The 24,844-nt window shown below is 58.3% G+C and overlaps 1 protein-coding gene across 2 annotated transcripts in view; it reads left to right on the top strand.

The window, feature by feature from the left end:
• Nucleotides 1-20,580, top strand: part of MYH7B (myosin heavy chain 7B) — a 51,367-nt gene extending 30,787 nt beyond the window's left edge. For both annotated transcript variants that reach the window (XM_067554507.1, XM_067554506.1), the window contains 25 exons: nucleotides 193-269; nucleotides 2,056-2,143; nucleotides 2,948-3,065; nucleotides 3,768-3,891; nucleotides 4,641-4,777; nucleotides 6,211-6,466; nucleotides 7,287-7,529; nucleotides 8,359-8,535; nucleotides 8,849-8,994; nucleotides 10,053-10,143; nucleotides 11,220-11,609; nucleotides 12,256-12,382; nucleotides 13,366-13,484; nucleotides 14,240-14,436; nucleotides 15,082-15,431; nucleotides 16,140-16,264; nucleotides 16,369-16,484; nucleotides 16,721-16,913; nucleotides 17,177-17,380; nucleotides 17,655-17,780; nucleotides 17,950-18,120; nucleotides 18,796-18,900; nucleotides 19,387-19,482; nucleotides 19,920-20,057; nucleotides 20,456-20,580. In XM_067554507.1, coding sequence (XP_067410608.1) covers nucleotides 193-269; nucleotides 2,056-2,143; nucleotides 2,948-3,065; nucleotides 3,768-3,891; nucleotides 4,641-4,777; nucleotides 6,211-6,466; nucleotides 7,287-7,529; nucleotides 8,359-8,535; nucleotides 8,849-8,994; nucleotides 10,053-10,143; nucleotides 11,220-11,609; nucleotides 12,256-12,382; nucleotides 13,366-13,484; nucleotides 14,240-14,436; nucleotides 15,082-15,431; nucleotides 16,140-16,264; nucleotides 16,369-16,484; nucleotides 16,721-16,913; nucleotides 17,177-17,380; nucleotides 17,655-17,780; nucleotides 17,950-18,120; nucleotides 18,796-18,900; nucleotides 19,387-19,482; nucleotides 19,920-20,057; nucleotides 20,456-20,467 — 3,926 coding nt within the window. In that variant the 3' untranslated portion in view covers nucleotides 20,468-20,580. The remainder of the gene's footprint in view (nucleotides 1-192; nucleotides 270-2,055; nucleotides 2,144-2,947; nucleotides 3,066-3,767; nucleotides 3,892-4,640; nucleotides 4,778-6,210; nucleotides 6,467-7,286; nucleotides 7,530-8,358; nucleotides 8,536-8,848; nucleotides 8,995-10,052; nucleotides 10,144-11,219; nucleotides 11,610-12,255; nucleotides 12,383-13,365; nucleotides 13,485-14,239; nucleotides 14,437-15,081; nucleotides 15,432-16,139; nucleotides 16,265-16,368; nucleotides 16,485-16,720; nucleotides 16,914-17,176; nucleotides 17,381-17,654; nucleotides 17,781-17,949; nucleotides 18,121-18,795; nucleotides 18,901-19,386; nucleotides 19,483-19,919; nucleotides 20,058-20,455) is intronic.
• Nucleotides 20,581-24,844: the final 4,264 nt, after the last annotated feature.

Genomic DNA, 24,844 nt, shown 5'->3' with positions numbered 1-24,844 from the left:
TGCGTCTCACACCCACTCCTCCCTCCTCGCACACCCACTCCTCCCTCCTCGCACACTCCCAAACCCAGGGCTGGCCTGTGGCCCAGAGCAGCACCAACATGCGATCTGGTGTCTTCCAAGTACAGCAGACACAGCAGAGCACAAAGCAATACTTTGTTGGCATCATGAATTTACCTTGTTCCCCTCCAACAGATGAGCCACCGAAGTCAGGGGTGAAGGAGAAGCGAAAGAAGGCAGCTTCCTTCCAGACAGTGTCCCAGTTGCATAAGGTAAGAGCGAGACCTACACTCAGGGCCGGGGGTCCCCTCAGAGACTCCATTCCAGCCCTCGCACAGCCCGGGCGCATCTCCCGCACAAGCCCCTGAAGCTGCAAGAAACACAAAGACCCTACAGGGTTGGTGTTTCTTGATGAGTGGGCGCACCAGGTCCCATGCTCTGTGATGGGCCGGGAACCGCCTCGGCCCCTTGCTGCTAGCCCCTCTCACACTCAGCGAAGGACCCGTGGTCCCAGCCTGAGAGAAAATGCCCCCCTTTGCGGTGAGGCTTGTGCTGCTTCCGACCCCGCGATGGCTGTGCTGCCCGGCAGCGTCTCCGCCTTCGAGAGAGCGGCAGTTAAGACTTGCAGTGATGTTTAGATAATGTACTACATGAACATCACTTTAAGTCTGTGCTACCTCTCCCCTCACTCCTGACTGCGGGAAGGACAGCCCTTGGCAGAAGACAAGGAAGGTGGATTTTACGGGGCTCTGCCCCGGCAGCCCAGCAGCTCTCCTACCTTGGGAGATGGCTTGAGCCAACGGCTAGCTCAGTGTAACACATGCCCCTGAACCTGTCAGAGCACTCACCCTGGCGGTGTCTCTGTCCCGCCGGGGGCTAAGGCAGCTGGGGAAACAGACCAGATGGGTGGGCGTAAGCCGAAAGTCAGATCCTGCGGGAAGAATCTCACCCTGCAGTGACTGGGGGGTCTAGCCCCAGTCTTCCGGTCTCCATTTGCTCCAGCATCAGAGGGGTGCTTCAGAGTTGATGACCCCGTGTTCAACCCACTTGTGCCCTAGGAAGGCCTCTCTGCCTTAGACCACTGAGTGGGTCTGTCTGGCTGCTGTAGGGAGTCTGCTACCGAGAGCAGGGGTCTGCCTGCCGTGGCCTGCGAGAGGGGGGCAGTGTGGCATGGCACAAGGAAGGGCAGAGATTTAGGGTGGCTAGCGCAGCCTCTCAAAGGGCAAGGAAGCCCCAGAAACAAGCATCACGCTAACCCCTGTGTGCCGTGCCCCAAGAGAGACAAGCTGCACCGGGCGGGAAACCCTCCCCCTGGCCCCCGTGCTCTGTCCTTGCATGTCAGTATCTTTCCACAAGGAGTGTGGCTGGAGTGGGGGAGGCCAGCTGAGCTGCGTGGCTGGCTCTCGCCTTCACACTCCTGGGGTCAAATCCATCCTCAAGCTGCAAGTGAAAGCCAGCTCAGGGGCGTCCTCCAGGTGCCCGCTCATGACGTGCATGGCAACCCCCTGCGGAGAATGGCATGCCGAACCTCCCGCATGCTGCAGGCCCTGATCTCCCACAGACCTCTCCAGAGAAGCAGGGTTTAGGCTGATGTTTCCACAGCCTTGGGAAGGTACAAAAGCCCCTGATGAGATGTTCCCAGCAAATGAGCCAGGCCAGGGCTAAGGGGCAGCAGAGAAGAGGGATGGGGGAACCCAGGCTGGGCGAGCAGGGGGGTGCTGGCGGGGTTGAGGCATGAGCAGAAGCTTGCCTAGCCCCTGTGCGCACCAGGCTTGGCTCAGGGCCGCACTGTCACTGGTTCGTCCCCCACTCCGCAGAGCTGACACATCGCTGCCAGCCCCGGCCCCTCAGGCTGAGAGCGGGGAGGGGGCGGGTCCTGCTCTGGGCTCAGACTGGGGCTAGAGTCTAGCAGGGGGACTCGGCCCCAGCCGTGGGACAGCAAGGTGGGGTCTCCAATACTGGGTGCTGGTGGAGGGGAAGGGACGGGGGGGGGCAAGTGGCGTCGCCCGGCAGGGCAGAGGCAGCTTGTCCCACCTCACCCGTGCGCCTGCCCTACAGGAGAACCTCAACAAGCTGATGACAAACCTGCGCGCCACCCAGCCGCACTTCGTCCGCTGCATTATCCCCAACGAGACCAAGACCCCAGGTATGCAGCAGCCTGGCCGTGGGGCTGCGCTGGCGGGGTGACCCAGGAATGGGGCTGGTAGTGCAGCACTCGGATTAATGGCTGCCCATCGTCGTCTCCTCTGGGCTGCGTGCGTGAGGTTCCCCCTGTTCCCACCTGAGTGCTGAGGATCGTGTCCCCCACCGCTTATCACGGCTCTCTAGCTAAGGAGGCCTGAGAGGTGTCCTTGAGGTTCCTGGTCCCATGAATTCTCTGCCCTGTCGGGGGTCAGGGGGTCTCCGGGGAAGCACTCCCCTCCAGCTGCAGCGTGTGCCCTAGGGCTGCCCAGAGTGGGCCATGTGAGAGCCCCCTTTCCACACATCGGCCCCCCACATGCAAAAATGACAAGATACTTTACAGGGCTCTAAAACCAGGGGCAAATGGCTTGCGCCTCAGGAGCTGGCGTTAACAGGCCTGCGCTTTGGGGATGTTGCTCTGATGCCGCCCAGGTTCTCCTGCCCTGAGCGGCAGAGGGCAGAAGAATCCTTCCACAGCTAGGAATCAGGCTGTGCACCAGCACCCTGCGAGCCCGTGTCCTGCCATAGCACAGGAGACGCACATAGCCCGGGCCACCCCCAGAGAGCAGAGGGGCCCAGGCCACAGCTCTGGGTTTCAGTCCAGGGCCAGGGAGGGGGTTAACCCTGCTATTAAACCAGGGGCCATCTGCAAATCCAGCTCCAACTGGAGGTTCAGCTTTCAGCTCCCCAGCTGCCCGTGGGGTTAGGCTCAGGCCCCAGTCCGGCCGACATAGGCCTGCCAACACAACCTGCCTTCTCTCCTCTGCAGGAGCCATGGATGCCTTCCTGGTGCTGCACCAGCTGCGCTGTAACGGCGTGCTGGAGGGCATTCGCATCTGCCGCAAAGGCTTCCCCAACAGGATCCTCTATGCTGATTTCAAGCAGCGGTAAGGCCTCCCCTCTCGCTCTCCCACGCCTCCCTGGTTGCTGGGCACTAGCTGGGGCAGAGGGCAGATCAGCCCCCCGCTCCGCTCCCCAAGGCCTCCTTGTCTGAACCTGGCACATACATCGCTCCCCCCCCCCTGCTGCCCACCCTGCGGTGCATGGTGCCTTCATCCAGCTTCCCAGGGCAAAGGCCATCAGGAAATCCTTGATGCCTCTTGGCTCCGTGGCCGCAGCAGAGTCCTGTCCGTCCCTCGCCCAAATGCTGGAGTTTGGGGTTAGAGGCTGGAGAGCAAGGCAGAGGCTGAATGTCAGTCCAGAGATAACGAGGCCCCACCTCATTTCCTTCCCTGTCCCTGTGATCCAAGCTCAGAGCTGCACAGAGGCATCGGCATCCGAGTCAGACCCAGGCCCGACTGGCTGCCTGCGTGGTCTGGCTCTGATCCTGCCCATTCGGCCCACATGATGCTTTTATCCTGCAGGTCCCAGCACAGGGTTTGTCCCAGGGCTCTGATGCTGCGAGGAGGCAGCTGTGAGCTGGCCTGGCACGCTGGGCGCCGGCACATGACCTGTGCCATCGTGCTTCCCGTGTGCAGCAAGGCCACAGCCTGTGTCGCACAGACGTGCTCCTGGCTGGGTCCCTCTCTGTGTGGGATAAGAGGGAGCTACAGCTCCCCCCCGCTGACCCCTCTGTTGTGTCTCTGCAGCTATCGGATCCTGAATCCTGCCGCCATTCCTGACGACAAGTTTGTGGACAGCAGAAAGGCCACGGAGAAGCTGCTGAATTCCCTGGACCTTGACCACTCACAGTACAAGTTTGGTCACACCAAGGTGAGCGAGGCGAGGGACTCTGGACTGGGCAGGCAGTGACAGGAGCTAGGGCTGCTGCTTTGCCCTGAGGACGGGACTCCTCCTTGGAGAGCGGCAGAGAGAGGAGATTGCTCTGCTCTCCCCAGTGCTCACTGCCCCGCAGCGCCTGTTCCAAATCCCCCCCAGCGCTGTCTGGATTAGGGCTTCCTCCTGCAGGCCCCGGCCCTGCCTGCCTGCTCTTCCACACCAGGGAAGGCTGCTTGCCTGGAGGAGGCGGGGTGGGGGTGACTCATGTGGCAGCGGGAAGGGGCTGATGGGGTAGCTGGGGAAGGGCGGAGAGGCAGGCTGGGAGGAAGGAGAGAATCCCGCCTGGGAGGAGCCCATGAGCACCCCAGTGCATGGTGTGTATTGGAGTCTCTGGCTCAGAAATCACCTAGACCCTGTCCTGACAGTGGGGAGCACATGTCGCCAGGAGGGCTCTGGTGAGTGAGTATAGAGCAGCTGAAGAAATGGGTCCCAGGGGGTCTGCCCCCTTGTGGGTGAGATGCCAAATTGCTGCAGAGCCGGAGTATATGCCCAAGGAAACATGGTGCCCTGGGCAGGGCAAAGAGGCTGCAGCAGCTGTTTCAGGTAGCTCTTGTGAGCAGCCAACAGCTGCCCTGAGCCCCTGTGAGTGGCCCTGAAGCACACGCAGCTGACCTGACGGCTGCTCAGAGAGGTTTGGGTGCCCGTTCGGCTCATGGGCTCCACTCTTATTCCCTGGCTTGCAGGTGTTTTTCAAAGCCGGCTTGCTGGGCCTTTTGGAGGAGATGCGAGATGAGCGCCTGGCCAAGATCCTGACGATGCTGCAGGCCAGAATCCGTGGGCGGCTGATGCGCATTGAGTATCAGAAGATCATCAGCCGGAGGTAGAGCAGCTAAAGGGACGGCCAGTCCTGCCAGTGGTGCTTACCCTTTACGGTCCAATCAGAGCAGGCAGGGATGAGCCTCCCGCCATGCCCGGCAGGTCAGACAAGCCCGGGGTGGGGCTGAGTGGAATGCCAGTGAAACCTTTTTTGCCGAACTTTGCCAATTAATCAAAATTGAAACATTTTGTGGAGATAGCTCAATTTTGATGAAGTTTGGTTTCCCTGCTTGGTTTCCTGCCAGCTCCCTTGCCCAGCTCCTGGGCAGCCTGCGTGGGGGAGCTGATGGGGAGCTGAGAGCCTAGAACAGGGGTCCCCAAACTTTCATCACTCAGTCTTGCTCTTATGGTGGACCGGAGCGGCTCCTCCTGGCCAGGGCGCTGGGCTCACATCACGTGGGAGAGGGGTGGGTTCAGGGGGAAGGGTGGGTCCTGGAGGGGGGAATGAAGACGTGGCACGCCACTTGTGAAAGGTTGCCGACCCCTGTCTTAGGTTATGAAGGGCCACACTTAATTGTAATGCCAATGGACTCAGCGGACTGGTCAAAATGTGTCGGTGGGCCAGATGCGGCCCATGGGCCATAGTTTGGGGACCCCTGGCCTAGAAGCCTTAACTCCCAAGCTCATGGCTCTGGGACAGCTTGGGGCTCCATTCCCTTTTATGGAGAATTTCATTCCAATTCAGAACAAAACCAAATTTTGAAATATCAAATTCCTCCCTGGAACGGAATGACCTTTCCCCTCCCTGCTCCACCCAGGGGGTCTCTTCTACCATTGCTGTACAGGCAGCAGTGACATCCATGAGTGTTATTACTCCTGGCAAGGGAATGGCAACTGTATAAGCCAGATCAGTTTCCTTTCTGGGCCTCTCAGGCTGAGGGGTGGTGGATTCTCTAGCCTGCTGGCAAGGAAAGCAGCCCAGCAGCTCAGGAGAAGTGGGTTCATGTCAGCTGGATCTGCCTGAGAAGTGTTTTTCCACGGCTTGCAGGGCCTGGAAAGGGATCATTCTGCAGAGATAGGGCAGATCTGCATGGGGGTTGGGAGTGGCCTGGCAGCAGGAGACCAAAAGCCACGTCCCCGATTTGGGAAGTCTCCTAGTCAGTGTGGAGGGCTCGCTGGGGATGCACTGATAGAGCCCCCTGGGAGACGCTGCATACCAGGCCTGGCCCAGACCTGACTCCTGTTAATGTACATAAGCACGGTATGTGCACATAATGTACATAAGTCACAGCAATTGCTGCCTCCAGGGCCAGGTTTCCAGCCCCTGACACGCACCCAACACGCTGAGCTATTGTGAAAACCTATCCCCGCGGGCTCCAGCTAAGCAGAAGGTGTCTGTGGGATGGGATCCTCGCCCTGACCCCTCGTTGTAGAGATAGCTGGCAGAGTGTCCCTGACCGTGACAGTGTGCCTGAGTCTGCTCTTCTTGTGCCTCAGGGAGGCGCTCTACACCATTCAGTGGAACATCCGCGCTTTCAATGCTGTCAAGAACTGGTCCTGGATGAAGCTTTTCTTCAAGATCAAGCCTCTGCTCAAGTCGGCCCAGACCGAGAAGGAAATGGCTACCTTGAAGGAGGAGTTCCAGAAGCTGAAGGAAGCTCTGGAGAAGTCAGAGGCAAAGAGGAAGGAGCTCGAAGAGAAACAAATTACCATGATCCAGGAGAAGAATGACCTGTCTCTCCAGCTTCAGGCGGTAAGCCCCTTGTACAACTCCTTGGCAGGGGAGGTGCGGATGCTGCTGGTGAGAGAGGGTTAGCAGGGGCTTACCCTGCTGGACTGGCAGTACCAAGTGCCAGAAACGTCCCCGAGATGGGCCCCACGACCCTTCTGCACCTTGGACACCGGGCTCAGAGAAGGGCCTGACACTGGGGACAGGATGGCTCAAAGGAGCCAGACTATGGAATGGAGAATGGGTCTCTCCTCAGTCTAGTCTAGGGCAGCAATGGTCCTGGGTGGTTGCCATCTGATGGCTATTCAGTGGCCTGCGTGAAATGCGATGGAAGGCCTTAGCCCAGTGCGGAGCAAATGCCCCATGTCACAAAAAGTCCCTTCATAACAGGAACCCTTGTTTCAGTGCAGAGACTGAGGAATGAAGGGGTCACTCTGCAAAGGTGAGCCCGCCAGAACAGGCTGCACATGGGTGGGAAGCTTGAGTGTCTGCTGCCCAAGCCGTGCCTATTCCCTGGAGTGCGGTCTTCAAGGATGTTCATCCAGCACCTCCCACCACCTGAAATAATTGAAGCAGAAGGAACAGCAGCAGCAGCTCTCCCGTTCCCCTTTGGCCCTAAGGGATGGGATGAGAAAGGGTGGGAATGTGCCAGAAAAAGCTTCCTTCGCTTTCCATCTGCCTGAATGGCTTGTGCTTGCTCTCAGAGCAGGCAGCTTAGCATCAGCAGCTAGTGTCTGGGAGAATGAGGGTGTAGTGGTCTCTGCCGGGGCAAGGACCCCGGCCTGGCAGGTGCTATTTCCCAGAGGAAATGGATGAGCATGTGTTTCCTTGCGCACTCTCCCAGGAACAAGACAACCTCGCTGATGCAGAAGAGCGCTGTGACCTGCTGATCAAAGCCAAGATCCAGCTGGAGGCCAAAGTGAAAGAGCTGACGGAGCGTCTGGATGACGAGGAGGAGATGAACGCAGACCTGACCTCCAAGAAACGCAAGTTGGAGGATGAATGTGCGGAGCTGAAGAAGGACATCGATGACTTAGAGATCACGCTGGCCAAGGTGGAGAAGGAGAAGCATGCCACAGAGAACAAGGTAACCAGCACCACCTGTGAGAGGGGCCACTGTGCCGCTGCTGCCAGTTACTGGGGGCTCCACAGAGTTCCGCGGCCATGCTCCCGATGGCTTCCGTGAACCTTGTGGTTGCTCTGCGGGAACCCAGGGCCTGGCTCAAGGAGTGAGAGTGCAGTAGCTCTAGAGCGTGAGAGGCGGGGCTGAGTCTCAGGTAGGGCTGGGCAAAACACAGCCAGGCTCTGTAGAAGTTAAATGTGTGAAAAAGCAAAAACCTCCCTGGCCCCAGAGCATCACACAGTCTGTGCAGCAGACGTGATGCTCGGGGTAATGCCATGAAAACTACCTTCGGTTTTGCCTGGTGTAGCTGGTGAAAGCGTTGGACTAAGAAGAGAGCCATTATGGACCTGAAAGACCAATGGGGCTAAAGGCAGCCGTGGTGGTGATGATAGTGATAGGGAGGGTGCTGCCAGTGGGGAGGAAGACAGTGGTGGTGAGGAAGGCAGGGGCAGTGGTGGTGGTGATAGTGATGGTGAGGATGGCAGCGGTGATGGTGGTGGTGAGAAAAGTGGTAATAGTGGTGGTGAGAAAGGCAGTGGTGGTGGTGATGGTGATAGCGGTGATGAAGGCAATGATGGTGAGGAAGATGGTGGGGTGATGAAGGCGGTGGTGGTGGTGGTGATGGCAGTGGTGATGATGAAGGCAGTGGTGGTGAGGAAGATGGTGGGGTGATGAAGGCAGTGGTGGTAGTGGTGGCGGTGGTGACAGGGTGTTCTTGGGTTTTGTTCCCCCCTCCCCCCGCACACCCAAACTCCTGAGGAGCTGGGCTCTCTTCTTCCCTCTGCTGGCCTAGGTTAAAAACCTGATTGAAGAAATGGCGGCTCTGGATGAGATCATTGCCAAGCTGACCAAGGAGAAGAAAGCGCTGCAGGAGGCACATCAGCAGGCCCTAGACGACCTGCAGGCTGAGGAGGACAAAGTCAACACGCTGACCAAAGCCAAAGTCAAACTGGAACAGCAAGTGGATGATGTGAGTAAAACATGAATGCAAAGACCGGTGACAGCAATCCCATGGTACGGCTTGGCTGTGTGACCCCAGGGGGACCCCCCGATCCACGGCTGGGCTGTGTGACCCCAGGGGGACCCCCCGATCCACGGCTGGGCTGTGTGACCCCAGGGGGAACTGTCCTGATGCAGAGGACATGTGTTAGATGCCATGCTAGATTTCTCCCAGCAATGGAGAAGGGACCTTTCTCAGAGGCAAGGAGGGTGTGGAGAAGCAGGGGGTGTCAATGCTGAGGGAATATTTCCCTTACTAATCTACATTTCTTCCTTCTCTCCAGCTGGAAAGTTCCCTCGAGCAAGAGAAGAAGATACGAATGGACCTGGAGCGAGCGAAGCGCAAGCTGGAAGGGGATCTGAAGCTGACGCAGGAGTCTGTAATGGATCTGGAGAATGACAAGCAGCAACTGGAGGAGAAACTCAAAAAGTGAGTGCAGCCAGCACCCGGGAAATGCCCTGCAACCAGCCCCAGCAGGCTCCCCTCCTACCCACCTGCGTTCTCCTGGACTGAGCATGCCTGCGGGCGCAATGGGCTGGGGCTCTCACTTCCTGGGGCTGGATGTTCCTGTTATAGCTATAGCACCCAGTGTCCCCAGCCTGCTCAGGTCCTGCCCAGAGACACAGGCAAGAGAGACCCTGCCCTGCGGCGCTGACAGTCTAATGAGCACAGGCCACCACAGGAGGGGTTCTCATCCCCATCTTGCTGGGGGCACTGAGGCTCAGAGGACGCAGTAACTTGCCCAAAGGAGGCAGGAGGAGAGACAGATCTCCCGAGTCGAGGCCCAGAACTCTACCTGCCCACTCAGACTGCATCGCCGCACACCAGGCTTTGGGGAGCCCAGAAAGTACCCGAAGTTTTAAAAGAAGCTGCTGGGCAAAGCTGTCACCTGCGGCTCCCACGGGCTATAAATGTAACCAGCAAGTCAGTGGGGTTGATATCACCTGCCTCATCCCAATTCAAGGCTGGACTGTGTGCCCCCAGGGGAACCCCTTGATCCCTGGATGAACTGTGTGCCCTCAGGGGACCTCCCGACCAATGCCCCCAGGGGACCCCCAGATCCAAGGATGGGCTGTGTGCCTCCAGAGGACCCCTCTGACCCATGCCCTCAGATCCTAGGATGGGCTGTGTGCCCCCAGGGGACCTCCCCGACCCATGGATGGGCTGTGTGCCCCCAGGGGACCTCCCCGACCCATGGATGGGCTGTGTGCCCCCAGGGGACCCCCCCAATCCATGGATGGGCTGTGTGCCCCCAGGGGAACCCCTGATGCATAGGGGTTGGATTAGGTGCCCTGCTGGAGTTCTTCCAACAGCTTAGGTTGCAAATATAGGTTCCTTCACCTTTTGGTACAGGACAAAGCACTAGTCACAAGAATGCAGGGAAGTCTCCTGTGCTGGCCTCTGGGCCCAGCTAGCAGGGGTCTGGCAGTTTTTCTCCGTCTCTGATGCCTGTGCGTAATGCAGGCCTCTGTCCTGGTTCTGTGCAGGAAAGACTTTGAGACAAGCCAGCTGAATTCCAGGATTGAAGATGAGCAAGTGCTTGGGGCCCAGCTGCAGAAGAAGATCAAAGAGCTGCAGGTAAAGACATGTTGTTCAGAGGAAACAGGCCGGGTGTCCCCACTGAAACACCAGGGGGCGGTTGGGTGGGACAGGGCTTGTCCCTGAGCGGGTCGAGCCCTGCCTGCCTCCTTGAGCCTCCTGCGACAAGCTCTGCGCAGAGGGGTCTGCACTCCACCCTCCCTTCTGGCAGTCCACCCTAGCACCGAACCCCATGGAGCTGGTTTCCTGGGGCCTGGGGCAAAGGTGTGTCTCCCCCATGCCCTCTCTCCAGCCCTGCGGCCTCGCTCCTGGCTCAGCTGAGCGTGTTTCAGATCCAATGGAGCCATCCGGCTCCCCCCAGGAGCCCAGCAGCGCTGTACGTGCACATCCCTTTGTGGTGGCTCCTTACCCCTGACACAAGAGAGGTTTGCTTGGTAGCAGTGGGCGAGGGACAGAGCAGCCGCTAAGCCAGCGGGCTCCTCCACAGTGGAAGCCTGGGGAAAGAGCCGAGCCAGCAGCAGGGCTGGGGCACACCGGGCCAATCCCAGGGTTATGGGGTTAAAAATGGGGTTAAATGGGGTTAAAAACTCAGACAAGCACCTGACCTTTCAGCAGTGAGGGGCTCCCTGCTGGCTCGGCTCTTGCGCAGGGATGTAGTCCTCAACCAGGCCAGAACCTCGAATCCAGTCCCCCAAAACCCTGCAGATCCAAATGCCCCAGGTTGGGCCCCTCTCTCACAAAGGAGCAAACCAGAACCCCATGGCCAGATTGCCCTGAGCTGTGGGGGTGGGACCAGGCGGTGGAATTCAGATTCACAGCTAGATCCAGATGTGTGACTCAGGCCCAGCCCTCCAAAAGTTTTCAGGGGGGTCATGTTAGCACGCCCGCCCTGCTAGTGCACAGCAGAGCCAGCCCTGCAGAAGGCCTGCACTGAGACGTTATCCCAGCCACAGAGGCTGGGGACAGACAACTCTTAGGCTGCCCCCAAGTAGCAGGGCACTGGCTGTGTGTCCCAGAGCGGTGGCTTGGTGCTGCAGTTAGGTTCTCGCTCCAGCCGGGACGGCGAGGATGCTGGTGCTGACCCATAGCACCTGCCACGCTTTGCCTCCCGCCAGGCCCGCATTGAGGAGTTGGAGGAGGAGCTGGAGGCAGAGCGAGCAGCTAGGGCCAAGGTGGAGAAGCAGCGTGCAGAAGTGGCACGGGAGCTGGAGGAGCTGAGTGAGCGGCTGGAGGAGGCGGGCGGGGCGACGGCTGTCCAGCTGGAGATGAACAAGAAGCGGGAGGCTGAGTTCCTGAAGCTGCGCAGGGACCTGGAGGAGGCGACGCTGCATCACGAGTCGACAGCCGCGGCCCTGCGCAAGAAGCACGCTGACAGCGTGGCCGAGCTGGGCGAGCAGATCGACAACCTGCAAAGGGTCAAGCAGAAGCTGGAGAAGGAGAAGAGTGAGATGAAGATGGAGGTGGACGACCTCTCGTCCAACATTGATTATCTCACCAAGAACAAGGTGACGGGTGTGGGGGGCTGGAAGGGGGCTGCCCCTCGCTGGGGGGGGACCAGACCACCTGGAGGGTGCACAGTGAGGGTGCCTGAGAGCAGCTGGAAGCGGAGGCAGGCTCTAAGGTCTAACACTGCAACTGCTCCCTCCCCTAGCGCAGGAGCCTGGGGCTCTGATCCCAACTCTGATGGTCGCTTGGCCAAGTCACTAACCTCTGCCTGCAGCTGCAAATGGGGCAAAAGCCGCGTACCTGTGCCATGCTAGGTGCTGCTCTGCAGATGCTAAGATCAGAGCAAAGGCTGGAGCTGTTGAGGCGGAAAGCCCTGGGTTCTAGCCCAGATGCTGCATGGATGTAGAACAACAGCTGAGCTTTCTGTATTGAAGGTAGCTGCAGGACCTGGTCCTCTACCGAGGGAGACATGAGAGGGTCTCATGCTGGCTGGGCTCTGGGAGAGGCTGATGGGGATCCTGTCTGAGCAGGCTATTGTTGTGCTTCACCCAGCTGAAAGGGGGCTAGAGAAAGGGGGATCCCCGGGCTCACACCATGGGTGAGGAAGCAGGCCAGTTCCCGGGGTGGTGTGCTGAGCAGCTGAGCAGAACAAAGCTTTCTAGGCCAGGGCTGCAGATCTGATGCTGCCTGGCTTGCTCGCTGCAGGCAAACGCGGAGAAGCTGTGCCGAACCTACGAGGACCAGCTGAGCGAGGCCAAGTCGAAGGTGGATGAGCTGCAGCGCCAGTTGGCCGAAGTGAGCACCCAGCGAGGCCGGCTGCAGACCGAGAATGGTAAATTTGCAAGGCCTTGACCCAGCTCAGGGAGTGGCGGAGAGGGGCTGTGAGGCTGGGTTTGCTACACAAGGGGACTAGGATCAGCCACTTGCAGATTGTCCTGCCTCTCTGAGGGGTCAATACACTCTCCAGGCAGGGAGCAGGTTGCTGGCAGTCGTGCTCACTGGCCCATCGTGCCAAAGCAATGTGCCCAAGGAGCTGAACAGCTTCAGGACAAGCAGACTCAGGGTGGGCAGTGCGGCCAGCCAGCCAGAGCAGTGGCGGCAGTGACGTGCCGAGGGAAAGGAGAAGAGTAGCATCGGCATCAGTGTCGCTATGGAACGGGCCATGGTCTCACGGGTTAAAAGCAGGAAGCTACCTGCTGGCAGTGTGCATCCTCTACCCCAGCAGTGCAGCTTCTGCCCTTGGCTCCAGGGATCCCAGGTGGGAGACCTGACTCGGGCTAGGTTCTACCCAGACTCTGCTGGGATCTGTGCTGACAGGGCTGTGTGCATCAGGGTGTGCCTATCAGCTGTGACATTAAGCTGAGGTCCTTGGTGCCCAAGACCCGCCGGCACAAGGGATAATAGGCCCATTGCCCAGGCCAACACCCCTCTACCAGCAAGCCTGGTTCTACCATCCTGGAGCCCAGACCAGCATCTGGCTGCTCAGCGTGGCTGAGGTCCATCTCACTGCTCGGAGGACAGGAAGTGCTTGATAAAGTCCATTTTCATTGACTCCGAGCTGTAACTGCAACGCTAGTCCAACCTACTCCAGCCCTGGGGCGTTCAGAGATGGGCTCAGGCCCGTGACTGCAAGCAAAACCATCGCCTGGGACCCCTGCAACCACAGGCGGTCAGGTCAGTTCTGAGCCATGCCACTCCGGTGTGTCAGATCTGGGCCCTGGGGAGTTGAAGGACACGAGCTCTGCGAGCCAGCGGCCTTGCACAGCTTCCATGTCCCCAGCTGCATCATGGTCGTTTGTCTTTGTCTGCCATTAGGGGAGCTGAGCCGGCTGCTGGAGGAAAAGGAGTCGTTTATAAACCAGCTGAGCCGTGGCAAGACCTCATTTACCCAGACCATTGAGGAGCTCAAGAGGCAGCTGGAAGAAGAGACCAAGGTAAGGCTGGCTGAAGGAGGCGGCTGCTCTCCAGTGCCATGGGCAGTGCAGGAGCTGGCCAGACTGGAAGAGAGCCGGAGAGCCCAGCAATGAGGGTTTGCACCTGAGTCCCTAGGAAGAGCTGGGAGATAGCCAAGGACTGGCACGTTGGCCATCTCACCTGGCATGGCAACTGACACTGGGCTTGTGCTGGGGCAGGCCTTGCTCAGGGGCACACGGCCCAGCCAAGCCCTCGTGACGGGCTGAAGCCACTCCTCAGAGCAGGAGAAAACGGGTCCTGAAGTGTGGCTGGGCTGGGGGCTGGGCCGGCGCAGGCCCTGGGAATGGGACGCTGCGCCTGGTGCTGGGGTTTGGATCCAGGCCGGAGCAGTAGCTAAGGCCAGGCGGTGGCTGTTTGGGGGCCTTGCTGAAGGGAGCTGGAGGAGCAGGGGGTCTTGTCTGCCAGCAGGCTGCTCTCTCCATGCCCCCACATGCATCCCCGCCCCTGGCACTGATTTGCCCCTGGGTCAATCTCAGCAGAGAGGCCACGGAGGCTGATCTCCCTTCTGCTAGAGACGGCCACTGCAGGGCCGGTGTGTGGCACACAGGTGAGGAGACCAGCACTGCTGCTGCCGGTGCTGGACGTGCCCATCACAGGAGGCACCAGGCCCCAAGGATCTAAACCCAGCACTGCCCCAGCACAGCCTGCAGGAGCGGGGGGTTCCCTGGCTAAGCGTGAACACTGACTCCCACCTTCCACTGCTTTCCCTTTCCAGTCCAAAAATGCCTTGGCTCACGCTCTGCAAGCCTCACGCCACGACTGCGACCTGCTGCGGGAGCAGTATGAGGAGGAGGTGGAGGCCAAGGGGGAGCTCCAGAGGACCCTGTCGAAGGCTAATGCTGAGGTGGCGCAGTGGAGAACCAAGTACGAGACGGATGCCATTCAGCGGACAGAGGAGCTGGAGGAAGCCAAGTAAGTCCCAGCAAGGTTCACGCACTGGAAACCGGCTGCTCCATCCTTCTGTTGGGGCCACTTGTGAGCAGATCTCCCGGGTGGCTGCAGGCCTCTGCAGAGGGACAGGGCACCCCGTGAGCCTGACACTGCCACGGGGCTCTTCGGAGACACGTTCTGTCTCAGCCAACGCCAGCAGGTAGGACACGGCGAAGGAACGTGTTGCCCGTTGGCCTGGAGTGGGGGAGCTGGGTTCTCTCTGCCCCAGGCTGCCAACCACCAGCGCTGCCCAGGGACTGCCTTCAATATCCAGCACGTTGGGGGCTCACATGGGGATCTGTGCATCAGCCAAGGCATCCGTGGGCGCACACACAAATACAGCCATGTGCCTAATGGGTCTGCAGGCAGCTGTCTGAGGGCTGGGGCGGCTTTGGGGCCTGGAATTCCTTCGTTCCTCTCCATGTCAGGACAGGAGACTTCAGAGGATGGGCTTGATCCGAAGTCCATAGACGTCAATGGCAAGATTCCCAGGGGCTTTGAATCAGGCCTTGTTGATTAAATAGGGTTGAGGCCCACCCCTGCCGGGGCTGTGTGTCCACGTGGCAGCAGCATGCCTGGGGAGCTGCTGTGCCCAGCCTTGCGTCATTGTCTGTCTGCTGCTGGCAGGAAGAAGCTGGCCATCCGGCTGCAGGAGGCGGAGGAAGCCGTGGAGGCAGCACATGCCAAGTGCTCGTCCCTGGAGAAGACCAAGCACCGGCTGCAGACAGAGATCGAGGACCTGTCCATCGACCTGGAGAGAGCCAACTCCGCGGCCGCCGCACTGGACAAGAAGCAGCGCAACTTCGACAGGATCCTCGCCGAGTGGAAGCAGAAGTACGAGGAGACCCAGGCGGAGCTCGAGTCCTCGCAGAAAGAGTCGCGCAGCCTGAGCACGGAGCTCTTCAAACTCAAGAACGCCTATGAGGAGTCGCTGGACAACCTGGAAACCCTCAAACGCGAGAACAAGAACCTGCAAGGTACAGCCGGGCTCCAGCACTTAGAGCCACATGCCTGCCTGGCCCTGGGGCTGGGCTGTTTGTGCCCCTTCCTCCCTGGGCACTGCACTAGCACCACTGCAAGGCGTGGCATTGTGCTATAAATCCTGGGATAGTCACTTGTGTTGGGATAGACTTTCCTTCCGGGCAGGGATTTGCCCCCCTCTCCTCCCTCAGCCAGGGCATGCTTTTGGTACCGTGTGGCAGTTTGCACCACCCCAGGCCTGGCCGCTGGACGTGGGGGGCTCGAGGCCCAGTCCTGCCGACTGCAAGGCTGAACTTAGTGGCTGCTCTGTAAAGTGTTTTGTGTCCAACATCCAAGGTGTCGGGGCACCCCTGGGCCAGCGCTGCATTGCCTGCCTGCTGAGCATAGCCTCATCTCCGGCCCCCCGGCGCAGCAGAGGACAAGGGCAGCTGGCAGAGCCCCTGCCCAGCGGCTAGTGCTCAGCCAGCCCACCCGAGGGCCCAGGGCTGCAGGTGGGCAGTAGGGATGGGAGGGGTCTGAATCCATGTCCCACCACAGCAGGGCCCCCTGCGAGGCTGGCCGGTGGCTGTTTGTCAGGCAGGCCCATGTTGAGAGGTGAAGCCGTGTGCTTTGTTTGACGGTGGCTGTGGGAGAGCCGGCTGTTAGGGGCGCACAGGCCCCCCCGGCACACCAGTAACCCTCGAGCCCTTTGTCCGCCTGCCCAGAGGAGATCGCCGACCTGACGGACCAGATCAGCCTGAGCAGCAAGACCATCCATGAGTTGGAGAAGGTGAAGAAGGCCCTGGAGAGCGAGAAGAGCGACATCCAGGCAGCGCTGGAGGAGGCTGAGGTGGGTTTGGGCCGAGGGGAGGCATCCCACAGCTGTCCTGTGGGGAGGTTTGGGGCTCACCCCATCCAGCGATGACACTAATGCCCATCTGCCGCTGTCTCCAGGGGGCATTGGAGCATGAGGAGAGCAAGACGCTGCGGATCCAGCTGGAGCTGTCCCAGATCAAGGCCGACGTGGAGAGGAAACTGGCCGAGAAGGACGAGGAGTTTGAGAACCTGAGGTAGGGTCGCCCCGGGGCTGGGAGCAGGGGGCTGGCAGCACCTGCCTGTGCCCACCTCCCACTGCGATGTGACCCGCAGGTGGGGTGGGCAGCAGGACCGCTGGCTCTGCAGGCAAGGCAGAGCTCTGCAAAGGGGGTGTAGCCGCAGGGAGCCCAGGCCACGGCTGGGGCTGCCCCCAGCTCTAAACTCTCAGCGCTGGAGGATTAACCCTCCCCCCGACCTTCTCCCCTTGCAGGCGTAACCACCAGCGCGCCATGGACTCCATGCAGGCCACGCTGGACGCAGAGGCCAAGGCCAGGAACGAGGCCATCCGGCTGCGGAAGAAGATGGAGGGAGACCTGAACGAGATGGAGATCCAGCTGAGCCACGCCAACCGCCAGGCCGCTGAGTCCCAGAAACTGGTGCGGCAGCTCCAGGCCCAGATCAAGGTCAGTCCCGCCAGCCCTCGGGCAAGGGGCAGGTGCTGCGGGGACGGGTGAGCGCAGCCCTCAGTTGCTGTCCTATCTCTAGGCTGGAGCTGGGCCAGCTGTTGCACGAGCTGGCTCACAACCCTGCCAGCCGCAAGCAGGGTTCGTCTGGACGGATGCTCATGGTGCCTGGGGCTGATGGCCCCTGGGCCTGCATCCAGCCCCACTCTGGGTGGGATCAGACCTGGTTCCCCCTTGACTCTGGTGTGTGGCTCTGCTGGCAGGACCTGCAGATCGAGCTGGACGACACCCTGCGCCACAACGACGACCTGAAGGAGCAGGCGGCGGCCCTGGAGAGGCGCAACAACCTGCTGCTGGCTGAGGTGGAGGAGCTGCGGGCGGCACTGGAGCAGGCCGAGCGGGGCAGGAAGCTGGCTGAGCAGGAGCTGCTGGAGGCCACTGAGAGAGTCAACCTCCTGCACTCTCAGGTGAGCGAGAGCCTGCGTGGGCTCCAGCCCGAGGGGCAGGAGAGACACGGGGCAGTTTGCTGGGCCCCCTGCACCTCACACAGCACCACGTCCCTCGGCACAGTTTGGAGAGAGCCCTCAGCGCTGTCTGGAATCAGCATGATCTGGGCCTGGCCTGTGCGAAAAGCTCCCCGGCCCTGTGTGAAAACCCTGCCCTGTCCCACCCCTGGGAACACGTTACCAGACCTGCCCCGTCCCCCCTATGCCAATAACCCTGCCCTGTTGCTGCTCCTAGAACACAGGCCTGATTAACCACAAGAAGAAGATGGAGGCAGACGTCGCCCAGCTGACCACCGAGGTGGAGGAGGCGGTGCAGGAGTGTCGCAACGCCGAGGAGAAGGCCAAGAAAGCCATCACTGACGTAAGGAGTGGGGCAGGGCTCGGCGCTCGGTCCTGCAGCAGTGGCTTGGGCCCTGGGCCAGCGTTCAGGGGGCGGGGGGCTGCGTTCACAGAGCCCCGGGGGGCAAGGCCAGAAGGCACTGTTGGGATCCCCTTGGCTGACAGGCCCCTCCTCCCTTTGGTCCTGCCAGGCGGCCATGATGGCGGAGGAGCTGAAGAAGGAGCAGGACACGAGCGCTCACCTGGAGCGGATGAAGAAGAACATGGAGCAGACCATCAAGGACCTGCAGATGCGTCTGGATGAGGCTGAGCAGATTGCCCTGAAGGGGGGCAAGAAGCAGATCCAGAAGCTGGAGGCCAGGGCAAGTGTTGGTCGTGCCAGGCGCCTCCTTCGAGCCAGCCCTGCCCTCGCTGGCGGCCCCTTTCTGCTCCGGCTGACGTTTCCCAGGGCTCAAGGGTTTAATCACCTGAGCCAAGTGTGGCTCCGGTTCCCAGCCCTGCCCAGGCCCCCCGCTGTGTGCACCGGGTGCTATGCTGCCCCTCAGCCTCCCCCTGAGCCAGCTGCCGCTGGGAGCCAGGGCTCTGCGGGCAGCACAGCCCTGCCTGCCGGTTTGCTAAGGAGCTGCAGCTCCCTGGGGCTTTGGGCGAGACCCCTGCCATCCTATGGCCCCAAGGGCCCTGCTTTCACCTGGCTGAGCCCAGGCAGACCCCTCATGCCAGGATGACCCACGGCCTCCAGCAGGGACCCATCCCCTAGGGCCAGTGCCCTCCTCATTGCCGTGGGGCAGGGAAAGCATCTTGGCAGCAGAGCAACCCTGGTGACCCACAGCGGGGTCCCAAGTGCAGAGTGAGCTCAGATAGGGTGTCCTCCCCCACCCACTGCACCAGCTCCTCTGCCGCCAGGCCAGGCCAGGGCCTGGCTCCCCAGCTCAGCCTAAGGCGGCATTTGAGGCTGGGGCTTAGCCAGAACCTGGCAGCAGGGAGAGCAGGACGGGCAGCTGGAAACCCAGAGCCGACTGGCCTGCTTCTGCCCCCAGGTGCGCGAGCTGGAGGGGGAGCTGGACATCGAGCAGAAGAGGAACGCTGAGAGCCAGAAAGGCCTTCGCAAGTATGAGAGGAGGATCAAGGAGCTGACCTACCAGGTACAGCCGCGCAGGGCTCCCAGCCCCCACACAGGGCCGCCAGCCCCTCCACCCTCTCCCTACTCCCACATGGGGCTCCCAGCTTCCTCGGTCTCCCCAGCCCCTGTCCCACAGAAGGCCAGAGGGACCCCCCCAATCACTGGGCACAGCACATTGGCTGCTGCAAGAAAACCCACAGCAGAAGCTGCAAGACTTGCCCAACCCAGTCCTGGGCACCCTGGGGCTCCTGGCCCAGTCCCCTCATCCCAACTGCTGCCCCAGGGTGGGAAGCAGGAGCTGAGCGGCCAGAAGCCAGCCAGGGGTCCAGGGGGAGAGACTGTGGCAGTGGAGCTTCATGGGGGCCCCTAGGAAGGGGAGATCGTCCAGGTGGGGTAGGGGCCTCAGGGAAGTGGGGGAGGGGAAGCTGTGGACAGCCTGGCCAGGGGAGGGCAGGAGACGTGGGGCAGGGCTGACGGCTCACCAGCAGCCCTGGCTGGTGTCTTTCAGACCGAGGAGGACAGGAAGAACCTGGCGCGGATGCAGGACCTGATTGACAAACTGCAGAGCAAGGTCAAGAGCTACAAGCGGCAGTTCGAGGAGGCGGTAAGTGCCAGGCCTCCGCGGCGGGACACAGTCACCCTCCCAACTGCCCTCGCAGGTAGGACACGGGCCTTGCTTCTTCCAGGGCTGAGCCTGCTCCTTGGCTCCCCCATAGCCCAGGCCGGAGCCAGGGGGCGGGTCCTTGCCCTTCCATCCTGAAGCGCTGCATGCGCACGTACCATCACCGCCAGGCCCTGCCCCTGCTGTGGATGGGGCCTGGCTTCCAAGGCTGGGACCCCAGGTTCTGAGAAGCGCTGCCCCCACAGAGGTCCCTGTAGTGGCACAAAGATGCCCAGGAAATGCCAGACGCAGCTCAGGGGCAGGGAGTGAGGGGCTGGGAATTGACTCAGAGCAGAGGGAGCTGCTGGCACCTTAGGCTAGGCCGTGGCGTGTCCTCGCAGAGCCCTGCCCCCCTCACCTCCTTTGTGCTACCATCCCAGGAGCAGCAAGCCAACTCCAATCTGGTGAAGTACCGCAAGGTGCAGCACGAGCTGGACGACGCTGAGGAGCGGGCCGACATCGCCGAGACACAGGTGAACAAGCTGCGCTCCCGCACCAGGGACGTCATCACCTCCAAGGTAAGGCTTCAGCTGTGGGACCTGGCTTCACGGCGCCGGGCGGGAACTAACCCTCCTGCGGGGCCTGGCTTCACAGAAGGGAAGGGAGAGCAGAGAAGCTGCCCACGTCTACAGCCAGCTCTGTGTCAGCACCAAGCTTATAAACTGGGCCAACAGACCCTGCTCCCCTCCCCTGCCATGCCCCGTGACCACACAGGTGACTCACTACCAGCAGGGAGGAGCGGCTGCAGCGTGCCAGGGCTAGAGCCCTGCATGGGACCAGCAGCTGCTCCAGGGAGCAAGCCATGGGCTGTGCCTCAGACGGGCCTGACAGAGACCCCTGCAGAGGGCAGGACTGTGTCCCACTCCACCCCTGCAAGTCCAACATCCCTGAGTCCGTGTTTCTCTTCTGTTGCCAGCACGAGGAGTAGCAGCCGCAGAGCGCCCGCCCCGCCGCCATCACACACACTTGTGTGTTAGGTGCAACTGGCTGCAACAGTCATTGCCGTCTCTGTACTGAGTGAATAAACGCAGCTTCCGAAGAGCAGAGGCTCCTGGCCGTGTGTGGGGAGGGAGGGCAGCCCCAGCACAGAGCGCCACGCAGCGGGGCTTGGATTGGGCCAAGAACGGTCGGCACTAGGCCTGCAAGAGGCATGTGCAGAGAGCTAGGCACTTAGGAAAGGGGTGCAGGAAGTTTGCTACCAGCTATGGCCTACTTACCCTTTGGGACCAGCCAGCTGTGGGGAGGACGTGGGTGCCTGACGGCACTGGTGGCTGTGCAGGGAGCAGCTCACTGGCTGCCATGGGAGGGAAGGACAGGAGCGTGGAGAGATGGTTCTACCATTTACACAGCTTTAGAATCGCACTCGGGGCAGTCTGGCCAGCTCCAGAACTCAGGTTCGTATCTTTGGCAAACAAACCCAGACTCACATTTAGCCCCTGCAAGAGACGCAGGCCGGGATGTCCTAACCCTCAGCAGAACAGGCCCGGCTTTGACTGCAGCTCAGCAAACCACACACCGCCTCCCTGGCACTGGGCTCCAGCCCTGCTCTGAAGGGACATGAGCAAGGGAGTAGGGAGATGAGTTATCAGATCTGTAGCCACCAGCAGGAGCTAAAGGCCCGACTATTTCAGTACATGGTTACTCACAGTTACTCATGTTCCCCCTGCCAAGGCTGCACACGTTCTCAGGACATTAAGGGAGCAACTAGGGCAATGGTCTAGTATCTTAAATGTGTGACCCAAGTTCATGGCCAGAGCTTGCTCTTTGCAGCAGTCACAGCCCGGCTCATTGTGCTCAGGGCACGAGATGCATCCCACGCTGCCTTTGGAGTGAGGGGGAAAAGTAAATCCCAGAACGGAGTAGAGGATGCTTGGAAGGGTGGGAGGGATATGATCGAGGCCTATAACATCATGACCAGTGTGGAGAAAGTGAACAAGGAAGTGTTATTTACTCTCACAGCACAAAACTAGGGGTCACCAACTGAAATGAATAGCAGGAGGTTTAAAATGAACAAAAGAAAACACTACTTCACACAGTACACAGTCAAGCTGGGAAACTCCTTGCTAGGGGATGTTGTGAAGACCAAGACTATAAAAGGGGTTCAAAAAAGAACTAGATAAGTTCATGTAGGACAGGTCCATCAATGGCTATTAGCCGGGACAGGCAGGGATTGCTGTTTACCAGAGGCTGGGACTGGCCACGGGGATGGATCACTTGATGACCTGTTCTGTTCATTCGCTTTGAAGCACCTGGCACTGGCCACTGGCGGAAGACAGGACATTGGGCTTGATGGACCATTGGACAGACCCACTGTGGCCATTGTTATGTAAGCTGCTTGCTGAGAGCGGCCTGGGGCTGGGAATGCAGGGCTGCTGAAGTCCCACAGATGCAATTCCAGAGTAAGATGAGATATCGAAGGGGAAAGCTACAGAGATTATGTGCCCATTCTTCAGCCGCCATGGAACCTGAAGTGAGGAGACACTCATGAACTGGCCCTTTACCTTGGGAGCTGCATGGACAAAACACAAAGCAGCTGAGTTGGGTTGGCCCTGCTCCCTCCCACCACTCGGGCTTTGTGTGATTATGGGAGACTAACTCCCCAGATACAGACTCAAGGACAAGTGCTAGTAGTAATAATAGGGCCCAGATTTTCCTGGATGTGACAGCTGACAGATTCCTTCGCCAAGTAGTTACTGAACCAACAAGAGGGGATGCCATTTTAGATTTTCTATGGGGTCCTCACTACTCCCCAATACCAGAGCTGGTTGTAGAGGACAACCTTGGTTTGAGCGACCATGAGCTAATTCAGTTCAAACTAAATGGGAGGGTAAAAATAGATCTGTGACTAGGGGCTTTGACTTCAAAAGGGCTAACTTTAAAAAATTAAGGGAATTAGTTGGGGAAGTGGACTGGACTGAAGAACTCATGGATCTAAAGGCAGAGGAGTCTTGGAATTACTTCAAGTCAAAGTTTCAGGAACTATCAGAACTGCATAACTGCATCCCAAGGAAGGGGGAAAAATTCATAGGCAGGAGTTGTAGACCAAGCTGGATGAATAAGCATCTCAGACAGATGATTAAGAGAAAACAGAAAGCCTACAAGGAGTGGAAGATGGGAGGGATTAGCAAAGAAAGCTATCTCTTGGAGATGAGAACATGTAGAGATAAAGTGAGAAATGCCAAAAGCCAAGTAGAGTTGGACCTTGCAAGGCGAATTAAAACCAAAATAGTAAAAGGTTCTATAGCCATATAAATAGGAAGAAAACAAAGAAAGAAGTGGGACCGCTAAGCATGGAGGATGGGGTGGAGATTAAAGGATAATCGAGGCATGGCCGAATATCTAAACAAATACTTTGCCTCCATTTTTAATGAGGCTAATGAAGAGTTTGGGGATAGTGGTAGGGTGGCTAAGGGGAATGAGGATATGGAGATGAAAATAACCACATCTGAGACAGAAGCCAAACTCGAAAAGCTTAATGGGACTAAATCAGGGGGACCAGATAATCTTCATCCAAGAATAGTAAAGGAACTAGCACATGAAATTTCAAGCCCATTAGCAACGATTTTAATGAATCTGTCAACTCAGGGGCTATACCATATGAGTGGAGAATTGCTAACATAGTTCCTATTTTTAAGAAAGGTAATTGGGATAATACACAACATGGTTTTACAAAAGGTAGATCGTGCCAGACCAACCTGATCTCTTTTTTTGAGAAGATAACATTTTTTAGACAAAGGGAATGAATTTACCTAGATTTCAGTAAGGCACTTGATCTGATTCCACATGGAGAATTATTAGTTAAATTGGAAAAGATGGGGATGAATATGAAAATTGGAAGGTGGATAAGGAAATGGTTAAAGGGGTGACTACAATGGGTCATACTGAAAGGCAAATGGTCAGGCTGGAGGGAGATTACTAGTGGAGTTCCTCAGGGAGTGGTCTTGGGACCAATTTTATTTAACCCTTTTATTACGGACCTTGGCACAAAAAGTGGGAATGTGCTAATAAAGTTTGTGGATGACACAAAGTTGGGAGGTATTGCCAATACAAAAGAAGGATCAGAATATCATACAGGAAGATCTGGATGACCTTGTAAACTGGAGTAATAGAAATGTAAGGTCATGCATTTAGGGACTAATAAGAATTTCTGCTTTAAGTTGGGGACGCATCAGCCGGAAGTGATAGAGGAGAAGAAGGACATGGGCATATTGGTTGATCACTGGGTGACTATGAGCCTCTAACAGGATGTGGCCATGAAAAAAGCTAATGCAGTCTTAGGATGCATCCGGTGAGGTATTTCCAGTAGAGAAAGGGAGGTGTTAGTAGTTATACAAGGTGCTGGTGAGAACTCATCTGGAATACTATGTGCAGTTCTGGTCCCCCATGTTTAAGAAAGATGAATTCAAACTGAAACGGGTGCAGAGAAGTGCTAAATGGAAAACCTGTCAATGCAAGGAGACTCAAATAGCATGGCTTATTTAGCCTAATCAAAAGAAGGTTGAGGGGAGATATGATTGCTGTCTATAAACACATCAGAAGGATAAATACCAGGGACAGAGAGGAACTTAGTTCTTGTGTTCACATTGGCGCTGAACTTAATGGATATAAACTAGCCATCAGGATGTTTAGACTTGAAATTAGACACAGGTTTCTAACCATCAGAGGAGTGAAGTTCTGGAATAGCCTTCCAAGGGGAGCAGTGGGGGCAAGAAACCTAGCTAGCTTCAAAACTGAGCTTGATAAATTTATGGAGAGGATGGTATGATGGGACAGCCTAGTTTAGCAATTGACTGACCTTTGGCTACTGGTGGTAGATATGCCAATGGCCTGTGATGGGATGTTAGAAGGGGGGAGGGGAGGGTTCTCAGTTACTACAGAGAATTCTTTCTTGGGTGTCTGGCTGGTGAGTCTTGCCCACATGCTCAAGGTTTAGCTGATTGCCATATTTGGGGTTGGGAAGGAGTTTTCCCCCAGGGCAAAGTGGCAAAGGCTCTGGGGGTTTTCACCTTCCTCTATGGCATGGGGTACAGGTCACTTGCTGGTGGATTCTCTGTACCTTATAGTCTTTAAACCATGATTTGAGGACTTTAATAACTCAGTCATAGGTTAAAGGTTTATTACAGGAGTGGGTGGATGAGGTTCTGTGGCTTGCATTGTGCAGGAGGTCAGACTAGATGATTGTACTGGTCCCTTCTGACCGTTGAGTCTCTGAGGTATGTGCTTGTTTTCTCTCTGTGACAGACGTTGCTCAGAAGCACTCTCTCTTGTTACAGCCACTAGCAGTAGTTTAGACTGAGCTTTTTGG

Source organism: Emydura macquarii, unplaced genomic scaffold (assembly GCF_026122565.2).
Source record: "Emydura macquarii macquarii isolate MOO-44397 ecotype Brisbane River unplaced genomic scaffold, CSIRO-AGI_Emac_v2 contig_1483, whole genome shotgun sequence".
In the NCBI taxonomy this organism is placed as follows: Eukaryota; Metazoa; Chordata; order Testudines; family Chelidae; genus Emydura; species Emydura macquarii.
This window is presented reverse-complemented; position numbering and strand designations above follow the sequence as displayed.